The 20,336-nt window shown below is 42.8% G+C and overlaps 5 protein-coding genes across 6 annotated transcripts; 1 reads left to right on the top strand and 4 right to left on the bottom strand.

Annotated features, from left to right (window-relative positions):
* Positions 1-45: 45 nt before the first annotated feature.
* On the bottom strand, positions 46-2,571 carry Stip1 (Stress-induced phosphoprotein 1). Its single transcript, XM_078180923.1, has 3 exons — positions 2,386-2,571; positions 677-2,019; positions 46-585 (listed from the first exon to the last, which is right to left on the bottom strand). The coding sequence occupies exons 1-3, from the start codon at positions 2,392-2,394 to the stop codon at positions 513-515; spliced, it is 1,425 nt and encodes a 474-aa protein (XP_078037049.1). The 5' UTR covers positions 2,395-2,571; the 3' UTR covers positions 46-512.
* Positions 2,572-3,086: 515 nt separating this feature from the next.
* Positions 3,087-13,067, bottom strand: Cact (NF-kappa-B inhibitor cactus). Its single transcript, XM_078180924.1, has 3 exons — positions 11,811-13,067; positions 9,439-9,791; positions 3,087-6,301 (listed from the first exon to the last, which is right to left on the bottom strand). Exons 1-3 carry the CDS (start codon positions 12,251-12,253, stop codon positions 5,904-5,906), a joined length of 1,194 nt encoding a protein of 397 aa, XP_078037050.1. The 5' UTR covers positions 12,254-13,067; the 3' UTR covers positions 3,087-5,903.
* Positions 13,068-16,037: 2,970 nt separating this feature from the next.
* LOC144470184 (DNA replication complex GINS protein PSF1) lies at positions 16,038-17,255 on the bottom strand. The gene is made up of 4 exons (XM_078181082.1): positions 16,803-17,255; positions 16,663-16,727; positions 16,282-16,588; positions 16,038-16,221 (listed from the first exon to the last, which is right to left on the bottom strand). The coding sequence occupies exons 1-4, from the start codon at positions 16,869-16,871 to the stop codon at positions 16,078-16,080; spliced, it is 585 nt and encodes a 194-aa protein (XP_078037208.1). The 5' UTR covers positions 16,872-17,255; the 3' UTR covers positions 16,038-16,077.
* Positions 17,256-17,295: 40 nt separating this feature from the next.
* Positions 17,296-18,444, top strand: Mrpl4 (mitochondrial ribosomal protein L4). The gene is made up of 3 exons (XM_078181081.1): positions 17,296-17,712; positions 17,784-18,192; positions 18,256-18,444. Exons 1-3 carry the CDS (start codon positions 17,404-17,406, stop codon positions 18,399-18,401), a joined length of 864 nt encoding a protein of 287 aa, XP_078037207.1. The 5' UTR covers positions 17,296-17,403; the 3' UTR covers positions 18,402-18,444.
* LOC144470182 (uncharacterized) lies at positions 18,416-20,102 on the bottom strand. 2 transcript variants are annotated; one of them, XM_078181080.1, is made up of 4 exons: positions 19,705-20,102; positions 19,340-19,603; positions 18,735-18,922; positions 18,416-18,666 (listed from the first exon to the last, which is right to left on the bottom strand). In XM_078181080.1, the coding sequence occupies exons 1-4, from the start codon at positions 19,793-19,795 to the stop codon at positions 18,619-18,621; spliced, it is 591 nt and encodes a 196-aa protein (XP_078037206.1). In that variant the 5' UTR covers positions 19,796-20,102; the 3' UTR covers positions 18,416-18,618. The 2 variants fall into 2 exon arrangements, with proteins under 2 accessions (XP_078037206.1, XP_078037204.1); XM_078181078.1 differs by having other exon boundaries at positions 18,998-19,603; positions 19,705-20,096.
* Positions 20,103-20,336: the final 234 nt, after the last annotated feature.

The following is a 20,336-nucleotide window of genomic DNA, read 5'->3' as shown; positions in this document are numbered from 1 at the left end:
ACAAAATTCAGTACAAACGTAGGAACATGCCAGAAATTGGCGCAATTTACCAGTTGAGTAACGTGTGATTTATTTGTTCATAATGGCGCAGATACATTTCATACAGGTTGAAGCAAGTTGAAACCAAAGAAACCGAAAGATTTTAATGTTGAAAAGCTATATGATCGAAGAAGCGCCAATAGTTACTTTTAAAGGCAGTTTTATATTGTATCCAATATTAAATAAATCACAGAAGTATATCCTATAGTTATGTCTTAGTTATCGCTATTGATATTCCTTGTTTTATTATTACAACATCAATTACAATATCTTTATTATTTTAAATCAAAGGTGTAGCGCTCATAAAGTAAAAACTAGGTACAATGAATACATCGTTTAAGCGGCCTGCACGTTTGAATAACGTATTTCTAATACAGAATAAAAAGATAATGAACGGCACGGTTTCCTTAATATCAAAGGAACTTGGTGACAATAAAAATCTCAGCGCAATGCACAATTTAAAGTTTTCGTTCTCAATTAATAGCGATAAGACCCGACTCCAACAGTTTTTGTAACTTTGCTGCTATATCGGGATTCTTCAAGTGGCTGGAAAGGAGAACAATTACATGTTAATAAAGATAAAATTGATACTTGCATCATGACCAATGTACCAAAACCAATGTAATATAAAACTTACTCTTGTAGAGCCCTGGGATCGCTTTGCATCTGCTCTAAAATAAGTCGCATGGCAGGATCACGCAATATACTTTGAATTTCCGGATCCGCCATTGCTCTTTTTCTAACTTCCTCGGGATTGGAGCTAACAGAGACTGCACAGGATCGGTATCCCTCCAATGCTTCGCTGTTCGAGGGATCCAAATCCAATGCTTTTTGATAGGCTGTGAGGGCTTTCCTTTGTTGCTGCATCCCTTGCAAAATCTTCCCTTTTCTAATCCAACCCTTAATGAACTTTGGCTCAATTTCATTACATTTCTCGCAATCTTTTAATCCGAGATCAAATGCTGCTAATTTAGTGTAACAAGCTGCTCTATTGCTATACAATTTCGCGTCGTCAGGATTTCTCTTGATAGCTTCTGTATAATGTTTTATTGCTGTGGGGTAGTCGCCAACCTTGAACCTCTGGTTTCCAAGTTCCTTCTCCTCCTCCGCTTTAACCGGATCAATGAACGCTTTCCTCTCCTCTTCCTTAATAATTTTATCAATGTCCGAGAGAAGAGTTCTGATCTCTGGAGTTCTATGCTCAGACATAGATTTCTCGTAATACACCTTAGCCTGTTTCCAGTTTCCCATCTTCTTGTAAGCATGGCCGATTCTACTTAATGCTTTCGCTATTAACTTAAAATCAGCTCTATTCCATCTCCCTACTTCAATGGCTTTCTCGCATTGTGCAATACATTTCTCGTACTCCTTTTGTTCGAAATATACCGCCGCTACGTTCAATTGGTAAGTGATTTCTCCAGGATCAAATTCTATAGCTTTATAGTAATGTTTGAGAGCTTCTTCAAAGTTTTTCTTCTTATAAGCCTCATTACCTAACTGCTTCTTTTGAAGCGGCCCATCTATCAATACTTGCAAATCTTCTATGAATTCTGGATTGGTCAACAATTGTGTAGTCGAAGGATCATTTAACAGTTTTGTAAGAAAGCCTACGGGCTTTTTATCTGAAGCTAGTTTTCGAGCCTTTATCTCCTGCAGTGCAGTCTTGAGCGGTTCGTTGTTTGGGTCCAACTCTAGGCTAGTGTCGTATGCTTCGATAGATTCGTCGTACCTACCCAAGTAAGCAAGAGCACTGCCCTTACGGTGATAACCTCTGGCCCAATCAGGTTTCAAGGTCACAGTTTTCTCCGCATCCTCCAGAGCCTGTTCGTACTGGCCTGTTTTTGCATAGGCAACAGATCTGTTACTATACAACACATGATTGTCTTCGTCTAAAGCAATCGCGTCTGTGTAGTATTGAATAGCTTCCTGAAGATTTCCGTCTTGCAAAGCAGAATTCCCTTTCAATTTTAACTCATTAACCTGTAAATCGTGTCCAAAAATTCAGTCACACGAATCCAGACCGCGACCATGCTATCTCTCACGAAAATCGGTCAACATTAATACACGTTTACGAGATATTTGTGGCGAACTGAAGAAAAATTAAAGACTTGGCCGACTAACCAGGACGTTTCGGAGTAATTTCTAACTTGCGGTAAATTTTAATTAAAACCCGGTGACTCGGCAGTGATCGAACATTCAGGAATGATCGTTCTGCAAGAAGCGAGGATAGCACAACAATTCTTTCAAGACAAACGTGTGTGCCATCAACGGATTTTCGGAACAAACAACGTTTTCGTAAATTCAACGTATAGAATTTGCAACCAATTAATTTGTCGAAATGTTTACCTCAGCCATAACGCTCCACCGTGAAATCGTAACGTTTTCGTTTTAATTTCCGAGACTTATGGTTTTCTACTGGTAACGGCAATGACTCGTGTGAATATTCAGGTTCAACCTCGAACCGGCGCAGATTTTCAGAAAGCTCCAGAAATGGACAACTAGCGCCGCTCCTTGATCCAACCGTAACTAGTTATTCGCGACTGTACGCGTGTTCCCCCCTGATTATGTTCGATGTTTTTCTAGCACTTTCGAACAAATGCACCCTACTTTATCTACAGAATGGTAAACATTTAAAATCAATTGAGACGATCGCAATAGTGTTCCAATCTTGAAAACATTTGTTTCGCATTATCGCATCTTATCCCTGAACTGCGCGTAATAATCGTAATTTATATTTGACGTTTTGTAATTACGTCCTACGCAGAATGTCCGAGAAAATGGATCGATCGGTCCGAAACGCCATCTATCGGACTTTGTATCAAAATACTTGAGTTAAGATTACATACATAATTAAACGTGTACGAATGTATGTACACTATTTCTCAAAAGTAAAGATGTGCATTATATAAATCAAATTTTGAATTTGATCAATCGATATGCGTGCTAAAAAAGAATTAGTCCTAATGAAACTGTAATTCCCGGTTATTGATTTTAAATTTTTAATTAATTCTAAAAGCTGAAATTGTACTTTGCTTAAAAGTATAATTAATGATTGGCACAGTATGTTTCCTAATAAAGTGTAGTAGCATGGAGTGTACAAGTAACTGTTACTGTTAGTTAGAAATTGAAAAATGTTCATAAACTTTTGACGGACACTGTACATTCTACGCGACTTCTTTCCTCACATAGACCATATATATTTGCATAATTGCAGGTCGCATATGTTTTATATAATTCCTACGTTATCACCGCGGCTCTGCTCTAATGGTAAACCAAGCGTTTCATTCAACAGACACAGAATTTTAAATTCATGAACAGAACGATAAATTATCTCGTTGACGTTGTTTCACCAAGCAATATCATTCGATAATTCTTGATTTTTTTAGTTAAATTAAGTTACGCTTATAGCTTTGAACTATCAATTAATAAAAATTGACAGTTATGGAATTTGTTAAAAGAGAGCCTCGTGTGACACGTAAAAAGTTAGATAATCACCCGGAAAAGTTTTATGCCGGATTTTAAAAATGATCGAAGATACTGACGCGTTGTACAAGCCAGCCCCCCGTTAAATTTTTCCATAGACGAAAATACGCTTCGGAATGCCGTGTTTTACAAGCATATAAACTAAAAATACGCGGTTTTACGGGTCGCAAAGGTGGAACCCGCTAGGGAGGGCGAGCGACGAGAAAAAAATAAAGTCGATAATAGCTCGTGTGCGTGGGCGTACCGCGAGTATGAATGACTTTTTGGCGGCTGAGAAACGTCGCAGCTCGCTGGCCAAGGTTGCTCGATCTGGCAACGCTTTCGTCGCCATCACCACGGAACTTGGTATTTCCATCGACAAACTGGAGTGACTGGGAATTCCCCACAGTCCTCGTCGATGCATATTTTTCTCCATCCACGAGGCAGTTCGATAACCGTGGTATTATCATTGAAATCTGGTTTTTTCTCTCTCGAGGGGCATATTTGCCGTCTACGCGTAAACCACAATACTATATTATTTCTTTCCGGTGCATCTTGATGAGAGTTTTCATAATGCACATTGCATCTAAAAGAATTTGTTAAGAACAGCATCACCTATGTTGTCTCGTTTGGGAGCAAAGTACTCGACTATAATCTACCTTCCCCATCTTTTATTGATGAATTTTAATCCGTGGACTCCTTTTCACATCCTACAAACCATAAACATATGCCACTATACGAGCAATAAGAACATCAGAGTGAAGAAAAAAAAGAGAAAAAGAATCTAGCATACATATGACTGCCTTGAAATTATAAAAAGTTCCAGCTCTGCTAAGTATATTAATTAATTATTAGGGGAAAAGTATCGTATTGGTCAGGGGTAGAAAGATGGACGAGGTGTGCTTGGATTGTCGACAGATAAGTTTTGGACGTCGCTGTACATCCCATCTTCTCGAGGATCCAAATATATCCCGGAACCTGTGCGCGCCGCAGACCAAACTCCCCCAAAAAGGAATAAGACCGCGAGCTTCTTGGAATGCTTAGACCGTTACACACCGGCGATGAACTCGAAATAACCAACCACGGTCCTTGCTCTACATTTTTATGCCGGTCTGCGGCTAAATTAGACGATTTTCCCCCCTTAAGCCTCTCGCGCGAGACTTTTCCTCATAACTCCCGATATCTGCGATTTACTCTTAACCGGATGACAGGATCAACTACATAGACACTTTTACACATGAATCACGTCAGAGAATTCTGTTCACGCCATTACAGATTATTATTCAAAAAGACGCGGCGTCATTGGACAATCCCAAAATTACTCAGCCGGGATTGCACAGTCCTCATTTTTAGCTTACTCGAAATTTCGGAGGGACTCTTTCGTCTGAATTAATAATTTCTTTCTAGTAGATTAAGCTTAATTTTATGGGGAATACCGGCGAGCGATAACTCGGTACCGAAATACGGAGAGAATAGAGATAATGATACTCGGCGACGTGATTAATTAGTGATCAGATATGAAATTAAGAACAGTGTGTGTTAGATATACGCGAATCTCGTATTCTCTCGTCGTATTTCACACATTTTCATACGCTATAAATGATTCCGTTGCCCCTGCTAACCCCATTCGTCACGCGTTTGCAACAATATAGAGATATTTCGTAACAGTTCAATTTTCTTCGAAGGACTTTTATTATTAAATGAAAGAAATCATCGTGGACACGTTAGGTAACGACGTTCGGATATTATTTGCAATGTTCGTTGACACCAAGAGAGAGCACGTTCCACAATTTTTTTTTAGAAGTTTCGACTAACAGAAGAAAGGACTATGTACAACAGGGCATGGTCAAGAGAGCAAGACATACACGACAGTCTTCCCCCCGATAAATATCTCTACCCGTTAAGTGTTACCTCGGTCTCTTCCTAGCATAAATATGTATACGTATGTACAGCTTAAACACAAACGTTCGAATACAATATACATATACTATATAGCTATTTCGCTTCGACGCCATTTACTCTCTCCCATTCTCTCTCTCACTCTTGCAACCCAAACATCGATCCTCATATTTACACAATCGAGATCCTTGGGTCTCCTTAAGCGCAAATTTCTAACCGATTCCTTTCCGCATTGTTCTCCCTTTCGTATTCGTCCCTCGAAATGCTCGTTCCTCACAGAGACACCTGTTCACATTGTCACGAGAAAAATTCCCGGTTTACAGCGGTCGCCGACCATCCATCATTCCCCGAATTATCGTCGCATCGGCACCGCCCGCCTATAATACTTGTACTCTGATCCCCCCCGGATACCCTAAATCCTCCGGTCTCGGGACGATCCTGGACCAGTCGCGATCGACCGGCAACAGGATTGGAAATAAATTTCGTTGGCAATCGATCGAATCCTACACCTTGACTCCGACCACGTTCTGCCTGAGTCTAGCGATCGCTGGCATGTAATTAGCAGTGACGATTGCGTCCTCGTCGTCGCTGCTGTCCGAATCCGACTCTGGCAGTGGTTCCGGCGTCGCGCCCTCTCTCACCAGCTCGCTGGCGATCTGCGAGTCCAGGCACAAGGCGATCTGATAGGCTGTGATGCCAGCGTACGTCTGAGAGTCCAAGCAGGGCCTGCACTCTTTCAGCAGAAACGCGACCACTGGTCGACAGCCGCGTTCCACGGCAAGGTGAAGCGCTGTCTTCCCTGCCAACGCTTCCTTGGCTTCCAGATCCGCTCCGAAACGAAGCAGAAGCCGTACCAGCTCAACATGACCCGAGGCGGCTGCTATGTGCAGACACATCTCGCCTGCAATCAGAACACGTGAACGGTCATATAAAAATTGCTGCAGAGTCTTCTACGCGGAGGTGTGATCCAAACAAACTAGTTATAATGTTTTATGATGACAGAAAAACCATTATTTCTCCCTGGACCACAGATGCCCCGAGGTCAGGTTCTAACGGTGCAATGTTTCTCGCGTGGATACACGGTTTCTCTCTGGAGCACTCCAGACTCGAGATCCTCGATTCGACGTTCATTTCTAGATCGCTCTAGAGAAGAAGATCCACGACGAGATCAAGCTCGGAGCATTCTCGACCGGTTGCCAACGGGGCGCCCCGTCGGAATTAGCAGGCCGGCGGTCGCATTGTGGCGCGCTCGAGGCGCATTTAGACGCGATTTCTATTTGTTAATCGACCCGAGCCTAACCAGGGGGGATCGTCGCGTACTTTAGAATGATGCGACCGAGTCACATGCTTCGCGACGATATAGATAGAACTAGGAAGCCGCGGTGAATCATTGTCTTCGGAGGTTTGGCTGTCGTCCCACGGTCCAAACTCGGTTCGTACCGATCAAAGCGACCTGCCTAAAATTAAACCTTCGTTACCACCATCGTCGCCGGCGAACACGCTCGCGCGTGCCATCGTCGGGCTTTTAATTGCCGATCGTTTCAACGACGATCGATCACGCCAACCTGAAACATTTACGCGCCGTTTACCGTGCCGATCCGTCGAAGCTCGTCGTTTACACGCGCCAGATACCAGAGTCCCGACTTCCCCGATTAACATTTCGCGCGGAATTTCCCGCCGCTTTATATCGCGAATCTGCAATTGAAATTTGACGGGCGTTGAACGACATCGCGTGTAATGAAATTCGGAATTCGAAAGCAGGAAAGAAGAAGGTCGGACGCCGCGGCGGTGTCGCGGGCTGCTGGTAGCGGCGGCTCGTGGGGGTGAAAGCGGGTCGAACCCACCGAGTCCCACGCCGCTGTGGGGTTTCCCGAGTTGAATCGAGAGCCGAGAATACCGTGACACACGCAAATAGTACCGTAGATATTTTTAAATATCACAAACATCTGCCTGCCGTCTCACACGGGTGATGTAACATGGCCCGCACGCACGGCGGGCACGCACGAATGCACAGACGACCCGCCCGAATTCCTAGGAACCCTCTCTCTCTCTCTCTCTCTCTCCGCGCGCCCTAGACGCACAGAAGAACCGGTTTTACCCTTCGACCAGCGTTCGACATTTCAAGTACACACCCTTGCGAATCGATCGTGAAATCCGCCCCGGAATCTGGGAAAACCGCGGCCCTGAATTAGAACGCCTCCCCCGAGAGACGCATCGATCTCTCTACCCCCCATTCACCGACGAGGTGAAACGACGACGTTTACGCTCACCTGTGACCGATCGATTAGGCTCGGTACGTCACGGGTATCTACGTACGAGTTACGCGAACTTTGTGAACACGCTACTCCGCGCGATAAGTTTCGATCGACTTCTCACCGCGGTGAACTACAACCGTAGAGCAGAAGTACATACTGGGCGTCGATTGTTCAAGCTAATGCCGACCGTAAGTTAGGCTGTCAGTCTAAAAAAATTAGTTGAACGAACCGCAGAGTGCCTAATGTTTCGTCATGGTCCAAAAACAGACGTTACGCCAGCAGCCTCCTGGTCGTGCATTCGCTCCGGGATGGACTGCGTCGGAGAATGACGTTATACGGGAATTCCGGAACTTGGATAACGAACGGTGGTCGTTTCGAGCTTCTTTCTTTTCGCGTCTGTGATCAAAAGCTCGGCTGAAGGCGGTCGAAGGAGCCGAGGCGAAACAAAAGGGGATCGAACAATCGCGAGCCGAAAAAGACGGGAAAGTCTTCTGAGTAAACGGTTCCTCGAATCGATGCTCCGAGCTTCCTCTAAACGTTGCAATCGCAGGGGACGAGGAAAAATTGGATTCCTCGGCGAGGATGCAATAGGATAGAAAAATCGGCCGCTGCTATATTACTATTGCTGTTGCTATAGTAGGTGACGCATACGTTTGTATTGGTAAACTATTTTCGGCGGATCGAAAAATCGTTCGCTATTGCCAACCACAACAATATATAGCGATTCCAATACGGAGGAAGAATTGACCACTTTCCGGGGAGATCCAACGAGATGACCTAAATTACTTCGCAATCGGTAACGAATTCCTATCCAGGAACAGCTCGATAGTTTATCGGAGAGACAATGGAACCGAGCAACAGCTACAGCCGATTACGGCGAATCGTCCTACAGCTGTTTGCGATCTGTTTTAATGGGATTTCCGAGCGTGCGCGCGACTGTGTCGTGGATCACGGTCTCGATCCACGATGAAATCACGGGAAACCCGCGCGTAATCGTGGTCACAGGATTGTTATGCCTCCTCGAACGCGCGGCCAGCGTCGAACCGACTGTTGCTTCATGCGGTAAAAGCTGTTAGGATTTTCCGAGGATTCTCTGTCACGGTCGCTTGACTTCCTCGTTAACCAGAGACTCGCGACCGAATCGAACGATATCTCGTTCTCTTCGATATACACGAGGTCAAAAGTCGAGGAGGTCTTCCATAATTTCTTTCGCGACAGCCACCACGGAGTGTCACGCTTTTTTCAATTCCTCCGTATAGCCGCGACGAATACGATTTGCGAGCGACAATGGAAACGAGGACACACGGGAGAAAATGGTACGGCTATTGTTAGTTTCCTAGAAACTGGAATTGTCCTTTGGTACGCTGTACACGCCCGTTATTAACAATGACGCGGAATCGTCGGACAAAGGAGAGAAAAATTCGTGCGCTTTCAAGAAGATTTATGTTCCTGGGATCGTTACGCAAGGATGGACGTTGCGTCATCTTTTTCGTCGATCCGTTGACCGATCGACATTACAATATACTGCAATATACTGCTGCGACATGATAACTCGAAGTACCGACTTTCTTTATCAACGTTGCGTTCCGGAGCAATGGACGATTTTCACGGCTCGTAAGCTACCGAGCTCGAGTTCTAAATGCGACAAACGTTCTTTTATAAGACAAACGTCTGATACGGGAATGAGTAATTGCAACAACTTCGATGGCTCTAATTACGACATTAGATGCATTAGGATCGAGGCCATAGGTCGAAGAAGTTGAGGAAAAAGAACGCGACTCACCGTCATAGTTCCGTTGCTCAAGATTCTGCGGTAACGCCGGCACTCTTCCACCGGGTAGAAGGTAGTTCCTCTCTAAGGGCGTCAAAGAATCTGTGAGGGCCATGGCCGAGGCCAAATCGCCGGTCGCGCAGGCCAGGTGTAGGGCCGTGTTTCCGCGAAAGTTTCTCAGCGCGGGATTAGCACCAGCCAAGATTAGACGTCGCACTACCCTCGGCTGCCTCGTCAACACGGCCAGGTGCAACGGGGACTGACCGTCGTCGTTCAGTATGTCCAATAGACAGCAGTGCGGTGCCATTCTTATAAGGCTGAACGCAGCCTCCAGAAAGCCCTGCACGATCGCAATGTGCAGCTGCCTGAAAAACAGAGAGAAATCGTTGGTAGTAAATCCTGGGACAACTCGCCCCATTCATCGTTCCTTCCACCAGGTCGCGTCGCGCCACTTTAAACCGCTCCGAACCGCCCCGAGAGCCGATACACAGGTAGTCGTGTCCCCACACCTGAAATACTACGACTAATTTATGACGTTCCCTTTTCTGCGGATTACGACGCAACAGGCAATAAAGACACTCTTGTGCCGGCAATTAGAAATTGCGTTTACGAAACTGTAGGGATCCACTTAGCTATTGATACGTTTATTGGAGGTTGCGCGACTTTTTGAGTATCGTTCACCGCGTGGACAAAGGTCGACGTGGTGCGGTAATATATCCCGAATGCTTTCGACGATCTGTGACTGGGAGAAAGGTTGCCGATTTTTCTTTATCGTTGACCCGTATCTGAACGGAGATGACCACTGCCTCGACACCCCCTAATGTCGGCATTAATAGACACGCTTAGCCTCATCGATATCGTCGGGAGCTATAGCGTCACAGCATACACGCTCGTGGAAAAATCGTCCACTTAGCTGGTTAAAGATCGCGATCGGTCAACGCGCTCGCCGATGGAACACGCGTAATCGTGATTCGTATGCGCAGGATGACGCGATAGCTCCTCCTCGATATCAACATGTTTTTTACGCGCCCGTAAAAACGGTAATTACTGTCCGGAATGATACGTTGCGCGTAAACTATTATCGGGTCCCGTTTAATCACGATTCGAGAAAGTCGATGAGAACGGAGAATCGAGGATTTCTAGGAATTTTTAGGGGCGTCGCGCGGATCTGAAGATCTTTGTTAGCACGGTGCCAGGAAAATCGCGTTCGATGAACGTAAGTGTACTGAGTCATTGTTTTTCCGCGCTACGAACAATCACGCCCATTCAATAGCTAGCATTGTGATCATCGTGCATTCGATCGATTCGCCTGTCGAAACAACTCTTCGAACTCTCGCGGGCTACAGGTTTCATCGACGATAGCGCATGCGCTGCTCGACGGATCAATTCATTCGATCGATCGCATCTTTGATCCGCTTTTCTTGCATAAACAACGAGTCAGAGATCTGGGATTTCAAGGATGACGACAGAACTGCGTGTCCACCACGATAATTGCGACAATGATAATTGTAATCATCCCGATGACGCAGATCGCACGAGAAGCGATCATTTATTACTGTTACAGAGATATTACAAATTAGTTTTGTTTTTAAATTAGGAAGTTGCAGCGAACATGAATTACTACTAAGTATTCAAATTGAAACGGGAAATCAGCTTCCCGCCAAATTCAAAGGAGTGCCTCGCAGATCTCACATAAATGGATTACCGTCGTTTCGACCACTAAAATATACTGGAGAAAGTATAAATACTCACGGATGACTGCACGAGTCACGTGGACTTGGAAAGCAAACAACATAGTAGGCTAGATGACGAAGTCGCCGATGTAAACACACCGTAGTCATGATTGTTTCGAGGATCAAGTATTCATATTCCACGCAAATCTTGTTTACACGTAGCATAGCGACTGAACTATACTGATCTCGAAGAACCGGTTCGAATCGAATAAATCTGAATACATTCTTAACAGAGCGACCGTAATGTTCCCGGTTCACTGGTGTCAACAATGAATGTTATTGTCTACATTATCATCGTCATCAGGCGTAACCCTCTCAACAAGGTCAGCAAGAATGGCCTATCGATAGCTGTTAAGGTCCCAATGGCAACTTTATCGCAGTTTCACGGAAGCTGTGATAAATACCTCGCTTTCTGCAACCCACTCAAGTACCTAAACCTAAGCACCTGAGGTTGGACGACTACGGTCGTAAATCAAAATGTCACGTGACAATCGGATCGTAAACCTCGACGAAACATCATCGACTTATTTCACCATTTAAAATAACCTAAAGTGAAACTAATAGAATCCTAACCTCGCAACGACATTGTTCGTAAGACGGAACGCGTTCATGTGACAGTTAATTAGGGATTGAAAAACAAGAAGTACTTACGTATCGCCGTCGTCATCCTGCGTGTAATAGAGCTGCCAGTCTAGTTCGATCGGTTTCTCGATCTCGCGTTGCGAATCGTTAATTCGCAACGCCTCGATTTCTTGTTGCTCGAGCTTCTCCGAGGTGACGGGTGTCAGCTCGAACGTTGGCTCTGCTTGAACCGTTTCGCTGGCTAAAGGGTTCAGGGTGACTTGTTTGAGGCTCAGCTGGCTCAGGCTCTCGCTGAGCCTGAAATCGACGCCGCTGTCCACCCTCATTGGTTCCGGTGCAACGGGTGCAGTTGCCGCAGCATCCGCCGTCTCCTGCTCAGAGATCTCCGAGCTCACCAATAGATTTCCGCTAGACAGGAATCCAGAGTCCGTTTCTCCTTTCTCTTCGCGTTTGTCCTCGCTGCATTCTGCAACATTTCTCTGCATCGGTGTGTCGCACGACGGATGCCACATTTTCGAGATTGATCGGAGCTTTCGATTCTAGATTTAGGTTAGACCTTGGTACTTGGTCGTTTCGTAGCACGACGCGGTCAACTAAATATTGCTATCTTTCGTGTTGAAACACTGTTATTCCTTTCGACTGACTTTCGCGCGATCTGCTACATTTACTGCTCGGGAGCGTGATCGGTGTTCGATCCGTCGTTCGACGTTACGCGAACGCAGCTGTGGCGGTGGCTGCACTTCTATGTGTGTTCGTTTCTTCGTGTCGTCTTCCCATTCTCGTTTTAGACTTTAGACTGTGGCTCGAAACTCAACAATTTTTTTAGACCGTGTGCCGAGGGTGTACGAGCAACAAATTCACTTCGTTCGTTCGTTCGCAGGGACGTTTTCCGTCCCGTTTTCCTTCGTCGCGTGTTTCGATGCAAGCCCAAATTACCGATCGCGTGGACGCCCGTTAATTTATCCAGTATATTGGACGAACTATGCGGAATTGCGTGCTCGTAATCACCGTGATTTCGTGGATAATCAGCGTGTGTCGTCGTGTACGACGATATTCGGCGCGCTGTCTGAAACGAACTGACTCCGATCTGACTGGAACTGACTGTAAGCCGTATCCCTTCACCGACAAGCAACGACCAGCCACGACAAGCGGAATAACCTTCCGCCTATGGCCGCGCACTATGGTGGCGCCCTCGACGACGTTTCACGCGTGCTGCGAAACGAGCAGGGTAGGGGGTGGGAAAACCCATCGTCGTCTGGCAGGTCCAACAACTACACGTACACTATTCGACTTGACATTCTTTAGATAATCGCTTTATGAAAAGAAACACTGACACCGGAAACGCAACGTCCTAAAGTCTGCGATAAATGTATCACCGATTGTGCCACTGTTCCCGAGGACAATATATGGAAATATATTTTTAGTCATAAACAATTAGCATTGGAAGCGTTCGGTAATCCAATTGGCAATATAGTAAATATACTAACTATAAATTAGAAAATCCGATAAAATGGTTTCAGGGTAAATGCTAGGAAGTGTAATCAACGAGGAAAAAGCATGGAATGTTTTTCATCGAGACTAAAGATGCGGCAACCAAGAAGCTTTCTTGTGGCATGGGCCCGAAATATAGGCAACTCGTGCGCATCTGACGGGTGGTGAAAGGGTCGAAGGGGCAAGCCTCGGAACCCGTTCCATTCAAGTTTTCAGTAAATAATTACCGATGCTATTCTTACCTACATGAGAACACGTTATTGACCCTATTGCCTATAAACCATTTACAAACCGTCAACCCATCGAATCCAGTCGCAAATCCGAAATAATGGAAACTGTAATAATGATTGCGTCCCAGGTAACAAATCACCTGTTACAGTGCAGCCTTGAAAATTGAGACAGTTTTAGAGGACAGATGATTTATGGTGATCCGACTTACGTTCACGTATATAACCGATTATCTCTGTGGTGCACGATGGGAAAGCAAACGATCGAGGAGTTTCTACGCGACCAAGCAGATTTCACTGTACTACTTTCTTTCTCTGCCCCTCTGTTTGATCTACTGCAGACGCGGGCTCACCGGAAATTCCATCCGGATATCTCTGGTAACATCGGCGGCCTTTACTTGTTGGCGCATTACGATACCAAGAAGATCGGCGCCGGGTCCCGTCCATATAGATCGATGGTTTCGGACCCCGTTCAGAGATCTTTTAAACACAGGTTTTCCCCAAGCGATGGTTCCCCTGACACTCGCTCGTAAAACAAAGAACCTCATACAGTCTATCTGTGTTATCGTTACACAAACGAGGTCGAACGGCGGCGCGCCGGTGCTAACGGGCTATTGTCGCAATACGTGCTCTCCTATAATCCGTCGTTACGAAAATTGTAAACGACGGTGACCGATTAGTCGTTGCGGATGTCGGAACCAACTCAAAAACGAGGCCGCTCGTAAAAGCATTTGTAAACGATAGTCATAATCCGGCGTTCCTGTGACAATACCAACCGATGAATTATATAATTTCATGTAACGTATATTTTTTTTGCTTCTCATCATCGCGACCTATCTTCGCCTCTTCCCATGTAGCGGTTGGATTAACCACAAATTATGTAATTTGTGACGAATGAAAATTTTTATGGAATGAAAGTCAAGCGAATATCAAGCAAAAAACAGTAAATGAAAATGCCAACTTCAAGATATAGTTTTCAAAAGTACAAGGAAAGGAGAAAATCTATCGGAACACGGGAGAAGCTATTCCACTCAGCGAATATTTTTAATTAGCCAGTATCGTAACTAGTAATCGTTGGGTTATTATTCGTTTACGGAGAAATACGCGCTGCACATTGTTCTAGGATAAAGAAAAGACAAGTAGTGGCGCGGAATGGCATGCTTGATAGCAGGGACATCGTTGCTGATAATGGAAATAAAATGAAACCGCAGTTTCCTTTTTACAGCAACGTTTTCCAATTACTTCTATAGTTATTAGAAACCGTCGGGTAATTACCCGTTCACTAGGAAACCTCGTTACGCATCGGGCATTGGTGATAGAAAACAGTGGCACAAGGTGTGCACTCGATGTCAAAGAAATTGTTGTTGGGGAAGGAATTATATTTAAGCTATCTGGGGAAAACCTGAGATAAGCCCTGGAAATGTGTTATCGTTTATAAGAGTCAATTTGCCCAGATATGCTTGTTATCGACGAATTTTGTTACTGCACCTTGAATTACAATGATTTTCGACCGATCATGCTGCAACGCGTCTAGGTGAAGCCGATTCCGAGGTCAACTAGAGCCACGGAGCCCGCAGGTAATGTTTCCGGAGAGGATTTCAAGGAACGTGTAATCTTATAAAACGAGGTTTTCCCTATTTTCTCTTTGTCATCATCTGGTATTTTTTCTACGATTCTGGAAAGATAATAATTATTCGAATGTGTTTTCTTGGGAAACTATCCCTTATACGTACATGTGGAAGCTGAGTACTATCTGGGAACGTTCTACTGCTGCAATTAATTGCAACAGCTTAGTAGAATATCCTAGGGCGAGGAAAAATTAGTTGATCATTCCGTTATGCAAATTTCGTTTTATAAGGAAATATGCCTCGCTTATGTGGCTCAAAAGAATTACGCAATGGACATAATAATTTCCGGCACATCGGTAATGCATGTACTAGAGGTCTCGCATAATTAGCGCGATAAGAAATGTGAGAGTTTTAATACGACGAAAATAGATTCTAATCAGATGATCGCTCGCGATTGCCGACGCTTGTGATTTAAAATCAGATTGAACTTGTGACCCATAGATCGATCAATAAGCGAGAAATTACCGCTACGAGCCCGTGAAATCTCCAGCGTGTTTTATAATCATTTTCGTCATCGGATACTGTACGGACAATTTTTCCTCGTATTTTCGATCAATGAGAAATGCAAAGTCGGTCGCTTACCGGATAATTAGAAGCGTCTTCCGCTGCCACGGTAATCAGTAATCAGCATGCTATAATAGACAGCAAACTGATAATATCGCTGGAAAAGTTGTTTTTGTCGTTCTCAATTAGAAGGAAAACCTTAACCATTAAGCTTTGTATGCGCGTTGGGACAAGCGAGTAACACCTACGAGCCAAGAATCCATACTATCGTCGAGGCGAAACGTGTTATAGTAAGCGCGGACCAGCTTCACATTGTTTGTGGTCGCGCGTCGCCTGACTGGGTTTCTGCTTCTCGAGGAAATTCTTAATAGAGTCAGTTAAGCATATGCGGGTATACGAATTTTTGAATGCGATTTTCGATAAGAATCGTTAACAAGAGACGGAGATCAATCGATTTTTATTTGTGTGAAATGATAAAGAAAAACGTTATGTACTGTTGTGTTCGAGTATACCTTGCCTAATGAGTGATTCACAAATAGCTCTGGGTAGTAAATGATACGTATTTTTCTTCAGTAGTATGACTTGACCATCCTCTAGCTCCAGCTTACCAAAATCTACCATACACTTTACCTGGAATCCAGAATTAATTGTATGGTCTTTTAAAAGTACTAATGTCTAAACTACAATTACCTCTACATAGGGAGTTTTTGGAGGCAACATGCATGCAGTTAGATTGAATCCTTGGTCTTCTCCCAAAGATCTCATGTATGTAGCTAAGGATTTATTGTAAGATTGAAACCACTGAATCTCTGCATTTAACAAATTAGAGTTTATTTCTGGTGGTAGAATACTTCCCAGATCCCATCTTAGTTCCCTTAATCTTCTTATTCTGTTGTAGATGTATGACAAGGCGCATCTCTTGTTTCTAGTCAGTGCTGTATGTCTTAGTTGAACCGATGGTAACAGTGCCATGTTGTCCTCATTTCGAATGGCATTGCTGGAACCAATGGATTTCATTACTAAGTCGTAAAATACTCATGGTAGCTGTGGTTATACATATTTATTACAAACCTGTCAGTCATATTTGCTTCATACAAAGCATGCATCTCATCCAGAACTTCCTTGAATACTACCTCCTACAAAACATCTTTCTTTAGTTTTATATCATGGCTAAAATTAATTTCTGATTGTTATAGTATCCTGTAACGTACATTGAATGATTGAATTTCTGCAGATAAATCTAATTCTGTTATTAGCTTGACTGCCTTCCTTCCATACATCTTTTATCAGTATGTGCAATACAGGAAAATAATTATGATATATTGGATAATGTGTTTTCCTCTCTATACAATAGAAACACATTGAAAGTTCAAGTAGACAAGTTTTTTCATAACCAGTATTTTCTTGTTTTAAGTTTTTCCAAATTGAAACATAAACATATTCATCAAGTCAAAGAATAAAGCCTTTTTAAGTATAATTTTCGCTTAAACAAATCTCCCTTATTTATTAATCCGATAAAATCTCTACAAATTCCCTTCAGGCACTTGACTTATCAATGTTCCATGATAATTAAAGATAATAAACGGCACAATAATAAGGAAAATTTGAAATCATCTGTTTACTAAAGACGAAAACAAACTTCACACACGATCATCAGCAGTAGTGACATCTGCGAAAATATTAGATCTTCCAGCGCCATCTTGCACAAAACTCAAGTATTATAGACCGAATAAGAGAAAAACCGCTGTTAGGTTATCGATGTAACAATGTGCACAGTGCAAGAATAATAACAAACAAACATTACTTACAAAAATGTCGATAATAATTCGAAACATTATCACGAGATTGCAAACATGTACACAGCAGTCCTTAAAATTCTGCACTGTTGTCGTTAAGGAACAGACAACCGATCCAGAACCAGCCCCAATTATCTCTAAAAAGAGTTACAGAGATGAAAGATTTTTATATCAAAAGCAACGTCAAACATGGTTGGAGAATTTGGATACGGTTGTCAGAAAGAAGTTAGGTCTGGTGTATCTGCATCCTGATGTCTATGCAGCAGCACCAAGAGTGGACATTATTCATGAGAATGTTAAATGGCAGACACTGTATCGTCATGTGGTAATTATGAAGTTGCTCCAGTTATTCAAGAAAACTATTATTCTAAAATCAACATTAATGTTTAATTTTAGAACTATGAACACACGAAAACACGTGCAGAACTAAGGGGTGGTGGTCGGAAACCTTGGCCACAAAAGGGAACTGGTCGTGCACGCCATGGAAGCATAAGATCACCATTGTGGAAAGGTGGTGGTATCGCACATGGTCCCAGATCTCCAACACCTCACTTTTACATGCTTCCCTATTACACGCGTGTTGCTGGTCTTTGTAGTATGTTGTCTGTAAAACTTGCTCAGGATGATCTATTCATAGTCAACAATTTGGAAATACCATCCGAAGATGCCTCTTACATAAATCAACTAGTTGAAGAAAGAGGTTGGGGTCCTGCTGTACTTTTTGTTGATACCGACGACATCATGCCGTTAAATATAACAGCGGCAACAGATAAAATTGCACACATGACTCTAATGCCTGCATATGGTAAGACTGCTATCAAGAATGTACAGCTCAATTATAAACGTTCAACCCTTCTTTATTTTCTAGGGCTTAATGTGTTCAGCATGCTAAAGTATGATACTTTGATCCTCACGGAAAGAGCGGCTCGTTATATTGAAGATAAGATTCTGTTTCAAATGAATAGATTAGATGCTGCAAAACTCATGGGGAAGTTCAAGCTTAACCAGCAGTAAAATCGATCCGAAGAAAAAATTAAATTGTTTATTATTCATCAAATTGTTGTTATTTTTACCAACAGTAAACATGCCTTTCCTCGTAACAATTAATCCTCAGAAGACGGTTTCCTAACTCGGCGTCTGAAAATTAAACTACCATGTCGAACCATAAAAATCGCGTTTCTTATAATTAATTACTTCTAGTGAAAAATTTGTCTTCTATATTTGGTTAAGGTCATTTCTTTTTTAAGATTGGCATACTGGTCGACTTTCTAGGAAGAGGCTGAAAAATAAAAATATTTTAAGAAATAAATAATAAAAAAAACATACTTATCTGTACAAAGTTCTTACCACAGGATGAGGATCTCCACCTAACATTTTTTCACGAATTGCCCATCTTAAGCCAGCATGCTTGGCCTCGCCTGGGAAGGACATTTGTTTCCACTCTTGTTGATATTTCTGATAAAGTGCAACTGGATCAGATTTTTTGGCGTTAGAACCTTTTTGGGCTTCTGGTTGTAACCTCCAGGGTCTAATGACTGTAAAATAGAAATCATTGAAATATTTGAGAAATGAAGATTTTCTCTAGATTATCATATTATTTGAAACTTTACATGATTTTGTTCCAGATTGAGAGGTTTTAATAGACAGCACACTTTTTGCTCGACTACTTCCAACCCTTTCTTGTGCTTGTTCTAAAATATTAGGAGCACTCATGGGTCTGGTGGGTAGTGAAGATGCAGACTGAACATGCTGCAATACTTTATCCACGTCTACTTTTGTTTTTGGCTTGCTTGTGATATTGTCTTGTCTCGAGTACTCAGGATATTTTTTACAATTTTTCAAATGAGTATCATTACTTTCTTCATTACAGAATATGCTAACAGGTCTAACATTGGATGGTGCAGATGATGTTTTAGATTTTGATCTTGTATAATTATAGTTTTGTTTCATACCTAAATGACTGTCTTCAGAATTAACATGTTCTCTATTCTCTTTGTCATTTGATACACAGTGCACTTTTATCTTTACAATAGAATTATCATCTATAGAATTAGAGGAATTAGTAGACACAGAGTTTATCACCGAAGACAAGTGTTTTCCCTGTTCTCTGAGAATTCGTTTCATATCGCTTTGCTGTTTATCTATTATTTTCTTTGCTATTTCTTCTTTCCTCTGTTGCCGCTCCAGCTCTTTCACTTTTCTATAAATTTTCAAATCTGCCAACAGAGATAATGGAATTAACTACGCCACATGAAATATGTGAAAATAAAGTAATTACTAAACAAGTGGAAACATCCGTAATAACAAACAGGTTTACCTTTCATAAAACCTTTCAGTTGTTGCGCGGTAATTCCAACAAACCCCAAAGAATTTAAAAGGGCTAGAACTTCTCTTGGATCGTCATTCATTTTTAAGGAAACAATAGGTATTTATGACAATATAAATCAGTAAAAAAAGAAATCTGTTTTCGTATCCACTATTTGAATTAGAGACGTTAAAATCAGTTGTATGTCACGCCAGGGAACATGACGTGTTATAGTAATGTATGCACTGTCTATACCACTGTGCCCGAATGTTTTACAGTAATGGGCTTTACTTCTGCTTTGCTCTGATTGGTTAAGGACTTTCTGCTGTGGCAGAATCTACTGCGGATTGGATGCGGTAGGGTTGTGCACGCCAGCTTAGAAAGTAAGAAAAGCGTGCAAGAGTAGGTTCCAATACTGTATAACTTTACCAATAGACACACTGGACTTAAGTGGAAATTACAAGAACGGTTAGTCGCCTAAGAGCTCCGATCTGTACACTTCCAATTAATTAATCGACCGCAGAGGGCGCTACATGTTCATTTTTTATTTTAAAAGTAATGTGGGAATGTCAACAAAGTATTGTAAAGTAACGAGTAGCAGTTGTTAACACCAGATCAATTATGAACAATACGTTTTTAAATTT

The sequence above is a fragment of the Augochlora pura genome, chromosome 5 (genome assembly GCF_028453695.1).
Source record: "Augochlora pura isolate Apur16 chromosome 5, APUR_v2.2.1, whole genome shotgun sequence".
NCBI lineage: Eukaryota > Metazoa > Arthropoda > Insecta > Hymenoptera > Halictidae > Augochlora > Augochlora pura.
The sequence above is the reverse complement of the archived record's forward strand: the minus strand, read 5'-3'. Positions and strand labels throughout refer to the sequence as shown.

What these genes read in the sequence shown, in the direction of transcription:
- Stip1 (XM_078180923.1), bottom strand. An exon ending in GATCCCAGGGCTCTACAAGA is followed by an intron (nt 586 to 676) that starts GTAAGTTTTATA and finishes TCTCCTTTCCAG; the next exon opens with CCACTTGAAGAATCCCGATA.
- Cact (XM_078180924.1), bottom strand. Translation starts at nt 12,253, where the DNA reads ATGTGGCATCCGTCGTGCGACACACCGATGCAGAGAAATGTTGCAGAA. An exon ending in CAGGATGACGACGGCGATAC is followed by an intron (nt 9,792 to 11,810) that starts GTAAGTACTTCT and finishes TCTGTTTTTCAG; the next exon opens with GCAGCTGCACATTGCGATCG. An exon ending in TGAGCAACGGAACTATGACG is followed by an intron (nt 6,302 to 9,438) that starts GTGAGTCGCGTT and finishes TTCTGATTGCAG; the next exon opens with GCGAGATGTGTCTGCACATA.
- LOC144470184 (XM_078181082.1), bottom strand. Translation starts at nt 16,871, where the DNA reads ATGTATGGAAGGAAGGCAGTCAAGCTAATAACAGAATTAGATTTATCT. An exon ending in CAGAAATTCAATCATTCAAT is followed by an intron (nt 16,728 to 16,802) that starts GTACGTTACAGG and finishes GATGTTTTGTAG; the next exon opens with GAGGTAGTATTCAAGGAAGT. An exon ending in GAAGCAAATATGACTGACAG is followed by an intron (nt 16,589 to 16,662) that starts GTTTGTAATAAA and finishes CATTGGTTCCAG; the next exon opens with CAATGCCATTCGAAATGAGG.
- Mrpl4 (XM_078181081.1), top strand. Translation starts at nt 17,404, where the DNA reads ATGTCGATAATAATTCGAAACATTATCACGAGATTGCAAACATGTACA. An exon ending in AGACACTGTATCGTCATGTG is followed by an intron (nt 17,713 to 17,783) that starts GTAATTATGAAG and finishes GTTTAATTTTAG; the next exon opens with AACTATGAACACACGAAAAC. An exon ending in GACTCTAATGCCTGCATATG is followed by an intron (nt 18,193 to 18,255) that starts GTAAGACTGCTA and finishes TTTATTTTCTAG; the next exon opens with GGCTTAATGTGTTCAGCATG.
- LOC144470182 (XM_078181078.1), bottom strand. Translation starts at nt 19,795, where the DNA reads ATGAATGACGATCCAAGAGAAGTTCTAGCCCTTTTAAATTCTTTGGGG. An exon ending in TCAATCTGGAACAAAATCAT is followed by an intron (nt 18,923 to 18,997) that starts GTAAAGTTTCAA and finishes TCTATTTTACAG; the next exon opens with TCATTAGACCCTGGAGGTTA. An exon ending in GTGGAGATCCTCATCCTGTG is followed by an intron (nt 18,667 to 18,734) that starts GTAAGAACTTTG and finishes TTTATTTTTCAG; the next exon opens with CCTCTTCCTAGAAAGTCGAC.